A 7,773-nucleotide genomic window follows, 5' to 3' on the forward strand; every position below is an offset into this window, starting at 1 on the left:
TAAGTAAGATTAGACCCTTTATGTTCTATTTTTGAATTGAGAAATGTAAAAAATGCTCAGTGATGTGCTCAATGTTATGGTGATGCTGATAACATTTAAAATTGTATTGGGCTATTTTGATATCTACTGAAGTTTGAAACCACGCCCAAGTGTCACAAAGGTCCCGGTAATATAAAGGAAATTAATCTTCAGTGTAAGTGAATGTAAATTACAGCAGAAACGTGAACTAAAATCACCGGATGTTAAGATTATTCAAAACTATTAATATCTTTATGAAGACGTTGATCCATAGGAAGATCACAATTATATTCTGATCCCTCTGTTCCCAAAGTGTCACATTTAGAGGGAAGTACATGCTTTTGGAGTTCTTTTTAGATTTTAGTTTTAATATTACATTTTATTTTTTAACCTTAAGAACAGTTAAATCTGTGGAACAAAAACAAGTGAACAAGGTGTAAGAAAGTCCCCTGTTTTTCATACGAGACAGAATGGAAATAATTTCTCACATGAAAAAGAAACATATACTTAACTTTCACCTGATAAATGCCTCTAAGCAGCTTCAAGTGTCAAAGCTAATCCAAGATTTAAAGATATTTTCCAACCTTTGATTATTCATAAGATGAAGGTTTTTTATAATTACATATAGTAGGAATAGAGAAATATTCACTTTTGAACCAATAAACATACAGTATATTGTGTGTGATATTTACTGTATGATGTGTCTACTGTTTTACAGGGATCAGTGCTGGGACTCCTGTGTTTGTGCTGAAGGGAGAGGATGTGCTTCTGAATGTCACCGAAGCTGTTGTTCTTGGGGAATTTGATTTATTTGTCTGGAAATGTAATAAAAGTAGCATAGTGAGATTCAATTCTAAGGACAAAAAAGTCTCTGCTAATTACACTGGAAGGCTTGAGTTTCCTGTGAACAATTACTCTGTGAAGTTGAAGAATCTCCAAGAGGCAGACAGTGGAGTTTACTCTGCTGAAGTGACAAAGGATTCAACAGAAGAATTAGCAAAATATAACGTCAAAGTTCAAGGTAGGTTTCGTCTCAAACACTGATAGAGTTTCCGTGGTCTTGTTTCTAAAACTCTTCATCTGCTTCTTCCCTCCTCAGATCGAGCGTCTCTCCCTCTCTTCACAGTGAGCTCTGTCTCTGATAACTCTTCCTCCTGTAGCTTCACTGTGACCTGCAGCTCACAGGACTCTCACATCAACAGCACTTTCAGATGCGACAACCAAACCTGCAGTCAGGAGGGAGGAGAGCGGTCAGAGGGGATCCCTGATACTTTTCTCCAGGTCCACCAATCAAATGGCTTGATCATCTGTAACCATAGCAACCATGTCAGCTGGACCAACGACACCAAAATAATCAAAGATGTCTGCCCCAAACATTTTGGTAAGACTGAAAGAGAAACTACTTCCTGATAATAACACACCATTTAGAGTCAGAACATCAGAGCATACAAGCTTCTTTTTTTATCCAAAACTTTTATATGTCTGTAAATAAGATACATTTTATTCCACAGTGTGACAAATACTGTTTGTTATAAATATAGCAAAACCCATGTATTACTCTGTTTTTCAGGCTCTAAAAACATTTAAAGGGGACCTATCATGCAAAATGCACTTTTGTATGTCTTTTATACATACATATGTACCCCCGGTGTGTCAGGGAACTCACGCAGCATCAGAAAATAAAACCTTCCCTCTTTTCCTCCGTACCCAAATCTCTAAAAATGGGGCTACAACGGAGATGATCCAGATTTGCGTCCGATATGACGTAATATCGGAAATGTAGGCTGGCTTTACATCCACGGCCCTATCAGCAACTTTGCTATCAGAAACAATGCCCGACTGTTTTGGACATAATATGGTCGGTGTTTACATTAGCATCGCTAATGTGTGTGAAGAAGCAGGAAATAAAAAGGAACTCACCTTGTGGTATAACCGGCAAGAGAGAAAGCCTTTGAGCTCCATACTGTTTCAGAAATAATCCTTGATAATCCATGATATGGTGTTTCATCACGACAGTATTTAGTTTAGACAGTAGCTGCCGGGTCCTGCATGAGCTCAGCCCCCTCCTTTTCTTTTTTTATCAAGGCTTTTTTTTTTTTTGCTTCATACCCAAAATCAGCACTTTTGAAACAGGAAGTGAAATAGAGGATATGAGGCATGGCTAGAATGGGTGATCTGTATTTTGAGCAAAACACTTCATAGACATGTTTTTAATATATTTTTATATATCTGAGACCTATGCTATTGCCTAAAAATAGCATGATAGGTGCACTTTAAAGGAAGAGTTTATTTGTACCTCATTGAAGCAAGCCCCCAGGAAGAGCGCCAGACTCTGAGGAAAATATTCGTTATGTCCAAACGGCGGTACTACAATTTCCGTATCAGTCCGTGACGTCACTGGGCCCAGAAATACTTTTTCCCATTGACTAACATTGGGAAAGAGACGTCTGTAAATCAGCGGATCATTTAAAAAAAACTACCCAGTATGAACTATTTTATAGCCCTTATTATAATCATTAGGTCCTTAAAGTTGTAAAATGCACTAAAAGAGGAATCTAGATTTATTTTCTGTCTCCATTCATTCTATTGAGCCGAGAGCATGGATGTATAATAAGAACTGGATACAGCGTGGGAGGCGGGGCCTCATTCATTCCTATGAGAGTTGCTCATTAGCGCATGATGACAAAATGGCCCAACTTTTGAGAGAGAGCGAAACGTCACAGATTAACCGGGATGCCTGAGAAGTACCCGTATGTGCACTCATAGAGCATGCGCAACTTTAACCACGCCGCCCAAAAGGCTCGTTCACATTAAGCACGTGAATTTGCGTACACGTAACAGCACCATGCGTTCATGACAGCATGGTACTGGATTTATATTAACGAGGCGGCAGTTAGCAGCTAGCGACTAGCTAGTAAATTATGCTAAGTTACACATCAATCGTTATGTACTTTTATATTACGCTGACATCAGGATCTAGTGATATCCAGGCAACAGAGCTTCATTTAGCATGATACTTGTGTGGGTTGTACATGAAACCACTTGGTAATATATAAAATTGTATATGTTGAAGCCTGTTATGATCAATTGTGAGTTAAAACTTTATCTAAAAAGTAAAGCTGATGATGGATTACTGTGGTGGAGTTAAAATAACAATAGCCTATTTCTTTTTGAAATGTGATGGAGTAAAAGGATAGTAACTGTGATTATTCATGTTAAGTAACCCACAAGTAACTAAAACAATTGCAAGTGCAATAAGAAGCTACAGGAACGTTAATCTACGTCGGTAATATTAACTTTATTTAATACAACATTTCCGGGCCCAGCAACCTAAAGGAAGTGTAGTACCGCCGTTCCGCACTTCCTGGGGGCTTGGCCGAGAGTGGGAGCTCGGGGGGCGGGGCTTAAGGGGCGCATGCTCTGTGAGCGCACATACGGGTTCTTCTGCTCTGACAGCCAGGCATGATGGGTAATCTGTGACATTTCGCTCTCTCAAAAGTTGGGCCATTTTGTCCTCATGCGCCAATGAGCAGCTCTCATAGGAAAGAACGAGACCCCGCCTCCCACGCTGTATCCAGTTATTATTATACATCCATGCATTGAACCAATTACAAAAAAACATTTGCAGTGCAAATACTGCAAACTATTTCTGTCCTCGTCTCAACATGACCTCTTTTACTGTCAGCTGCTGTGAGCAGTGTTTTTCAGACAGGACGAAAAAGACTAGAAAAGTGCATAAAAACAAATGAAGAGCTTGTTGTTCTTAATGGCACGTTTCAGTTAAACCTGTATACAAAAATATAATGATGAGCCCTATCTTTCAACTACAATTAAGTGTTTTAATTAAGTATTTTGTAGTTTATAAAACTAAACTGGGAATTAGTCGGTGAAACTGGGGAAGTTTCTGCTCCAGTAATTTGACCATCTAAACCAGCTATCATTATCTACCAGCGTTGTGTTGTCGCGATCCAGCATAACACAACAGGAAAGAATGAAACAGAGAGGAATCAATAAAACACAAACACAGATATAGCTGATCAGTAATTATTATTTAATTGTTGCAACAAACAAACAATAATGGGAAGTACATCACCTGCTGCCACAGCAGCCAATCGCGGAAATGCCCCCCGACAGCAGCAACAATCATACAGCATATATAGCCACTGCAATGAACACACACATTTTATCATGCAGCCTGCCTCACAAATGTCACATGTTTTTCTCTCTGAAAGCTATACTTGTATATGTTTAAACGACATCTTTAGGATTAGTTAACTAACAAAGGTTAACTGTTTTTATAACCTGAGGCCTTCTCTGAACTTCCTATACCCTCGGTGTCAGCTCACTTAAAATGAATACATCTATTGATAATTCAGAACGACCATTGTCTCTCTAACTGTGTGTGACCCAACTCAGTAACACACATCATATGGAATATCAAGTGATCTTTAATGAATGTCAGAAATACGCTGTATTAAACATTCTGCTATAACAGTTGCTTTGATTGAACAAGAGCCAGGTGGTGCTTACATTTTCTTATTCAGTGAACTTTGGAAGTTTGGTAGTTTCACATTGAACTGAATAACTGTTTTGTTTAAGATATTAGGGTTAAAGCAAACAATCTAAAACATCTTGTGTAATTAAATCTAACAGTCTGGCAGGATGTGATGCAGTAATACACTTGACTAAGTTTATGAATTTAACCAAGCATTATAATGTGACTTACGTTTTTATGTACAGATATTGGACAACAAAACATTGTTCCCATCATTTTGGGAGTATTCTTCACAATTCTCATTCTCGCCATCATTGGTGTACTTTGGTGTCTTCGAACGAGAACAAGTAAGTCTAAGTGTGCATTTTAACTTTTTGTTTCCTGTGGGAATTAAGTGTTTTATTCAAGTTCATCATATTCCACCAACACATCCCTATTGTCTGTTGAGCAATCACATAAAACACATCTGAAACCTCTCATACAGAAACATACTCTTTATAATATTCTATACCCAGAGGCTTTCAAGTGTTCAGCTGTTTGAAAAAGATGATTACTGTAGGACACAACCAACATCTGGACTCAATTCAGATGCAGCTCAAGTAATGTAAATGTTATGAAGGTAATAAGCATTAAGATTAGATTAGATTAGAATCTTTAATGAATCTTTAATGTTTCATTAAAGGTGAAGCTCTCAAAATGAAAGGTGAAGCTCTCAAAATGTAATGTAAATTAAAGCAAATCCACATTTTTTTCTTTTTTACTGACCTGCAGGAAAAAGAGTGATTGTCGAAAATACAGTTTATGATACTGCTCAGGTAAGAGACAAGGTTTTTTTTTTTACTTTTCACTCAAAAATGTGACTGAATATGTTGTCATTTCCCGTGTCTTTCTCTAAATGCAAAGTACTGTATGTGTTAGCAGTGCAAATGCTTTTTTTGTCTCTGCTTATCTGGCCTTACTCTGCTTTTGATTAATAACACCTAAAATGTCATGCCTTTTAACTGAAAATACAAATTAATCTTACATTTTTGTTAAACACCATTATCACTTTTACAGTCAATAATATGGAATTGTATTGAATTTGAGGAATATATGACATAAAAATACAATATTATACAAACAAACTTTGGTAAATCAATGTTTTGTTCTGTTCCAGTTCGGAGCTCCAGCCCGGACTCAGGATCCAACAAATGATGAAGATTCAGCTCTGCCTCTGTCCTCCTGCTACGCTTGTGTTGGTCCTCACACTAGACCCCCAGCACCCACTGAGACTAGAAACACAGCTCAGCTAGAGAGTGTGTACGCTCAGGTGAAAAATACCACACCAGGTCCTTGAAAATGATCGGGAGTCGTATTCCACATACTGCACTTTTTGGGATTACGATTTATGGCAACTGAGCCATGGATTTTATTTTCACATTACTCTCTTTTGGTGAGAAAATCCACCCGCAAGAGAAAAAGCATTTGAGCTCCATACTGTTTCAGAAATAATCCTTGATGTGGTTTGGAACATGATATGGCATTTAATCACGGCAGAATTTAACTGTATCTGCCTGGTAATTCTGATCAGGCATTATCTCCCCCTCCTATTCTTTTTTTTCAAGCCAAGGACCCAAAATCAGCGTTTCTCTAACAGGGCTGGAATATAGGGATAGGGAAGTCTAAAATACATGATCTGTTTTGTATTTTGAGCAAAACACATCATAGACATGTTTGTTATATATTTGTATATATCTGAGACCCATAATATATTCCTAAAAATAGTATAATAGGAGACCTTTAAGAGCAACAGCAACCACTAATAGCTAACAACAAGAAGGTCATTGGATTGTCTCCTACTTCTCCTCACTGTTTAACAACTGGCTTTGAGAGTAACAAATTACATGTAGTGGAATTAATGTTATTGTATGCAAATTATTTTTACAGTTTCTTCCCTTAATGTTACAAAAATATATATATCATTACTGTCTCACAACCAGGGCCGGCCCTGACCAATTTGCCGCCCTAGGCAAGATTTTAGCTGGCGCCCCCCCCCCCAAAATGCAAGCACTTACTATGACTCGTGCGTGCACGGTTGTGGCATGACCACCAAAACAGAAAGATATGGACACAAGATGTGTGCAACTGTATTTAGTTTCCTATCCATTTGAACATGATTTAAGTGGGGGGGACCTCACCTCCTCTAGGGGGGTCCGGGGGGCATGCACCCCCGGGAAGACTTTTTTTTTTCATATTGAAGTTAAAAGCATCAATCTGGTGCACTTTGAGAGCAACATTAGGAGCTCTATGGATACATCTCTCAACACCCAGATGAAACAGAACTGTAAGCAGATTTTCTTTTTCTTTATGGATATTTTACAAATCACTCCCCTTTCAAACTGTATTCTTGTTTATTAATAACAACTTTTTTGTACTGTCAGTATTTTATACCTGTTTTTCACCTATTATCTTATTTTTTTATAACTATAATGATCATATAAAGGTGTGCCTTTACCTCACTGAGCTGAGGTTATCAGAGCCTCTCAGTCTTTCAGGAGAGAGCTCTCTAAAGCTCTCACCCCCGCGGCCGCTTACAATGTAAATTCCAATGTTAATAAAAGCACACAGAAGCTGTGTACGTTTTTTGGGAGTTTGATTTATTTTAAATTAACACAAATACAAAATTAAAACCCATAATTGCAAACTAAAACCATTATTTCGAAAAAAGAACAATTTCACATAAACCCCTGGTTTTTACTGGGGCTGGGGCAGTTCAACTTGATTTTTTGGGGGGGGTGTGTGCCATAGTTTATGGGCGCTCTACGCAATATAGGCGTATTTCTGTTAGTATAAGATAATAAGATGCACTTTGTTGATCCAAAATCGGGAAATTGTGTTGTTATGAAATTTAAAAAATAGTTTTCGGCGCCCCCTATGGGTTGATGCGCCCTTAGCATTCGCCTATACTGCCTATGCCGAGGGCCGGCCCTGCTCACAACACAGAGTCTCGAGTGAAACCAAAGCTAATCTTCTCGTACATCACGACGCTGAAGTTGGCTTCCGATTTAGAGCATCCGATTCGGCAGTTAAGGGGAAAGTTAAGGGACATTTAATTTACAGCGCTGAGCCAACAATCCTCCGTGTTTGAACCTCTTAAATCGCTGCATAGCCGATTTATTTGGACTGGATTATCCCAGAGAGTCTAAAGATTATTTATAACACAGTTTCAGATTTGTGAAACCTTTATTCTATTTGTGAAAATACAAAAAAGGGAGATTTCA

The 7,773-nt window shown here is 38.1% G+C and overlaps 1 protein-coding gene across 2 annotated transcripts in view; it reads left to right on the top strand.

The window, feature by feature from the left end:
* The window catches only part of LOC117540925 (SLAM family member 9-like), a 133,938-nt gene extending 127,317 nt beyond the window's left edge, over window positions 1-6,621 (top strand). The window contains exons 2-6 of one of the 2 annotated variants that reach the window (XM_034207879.1): window positions 737-1,039; window positions 1,118-1,399; window positions 4,759-4,860; window positions 5,285-5,328; window positions 5,670-6,621. In XM_034207879.1, coding sequence (XP_034063770.1) covers window positions 737-1,039; window positions 1,118-1,399; window positions 4,759-4,860; window positions 5,285-5,328; window positions 5,670-5,849 — 911 coding nt within the window. In that variant the 3' untranslated portion in view covers window positions 5,850-6,621. The remainder of the gene's footprint in view (window positions 1-736; window positions 1,040-1,117; window positions 1,400-4,758; window positions 4,861-5,284; window positions 5,329-5,669) is intronic. The other variant, XM_034207878.1, reaches the window with a different exon arrangement.
* Window positions 6,622-7,773: the final 1,152 nt, after the last annotated feature.

Source organism: Gymnodraco acuticeps, unplaced genomic scaffold (assembly GCF_902827175.1).
Source record: "Gymnodraco acuticeps unplaced genomic scaffold, fGymAcu1.1, whole genome shotgun sequence".
Lineage (NCBI taxonomy): Eukaryota > Metazoa > Chordata > Actinopteri > Perciformes > Bathydraconidae > Gymnodraco > Gymnodraco acuticeps.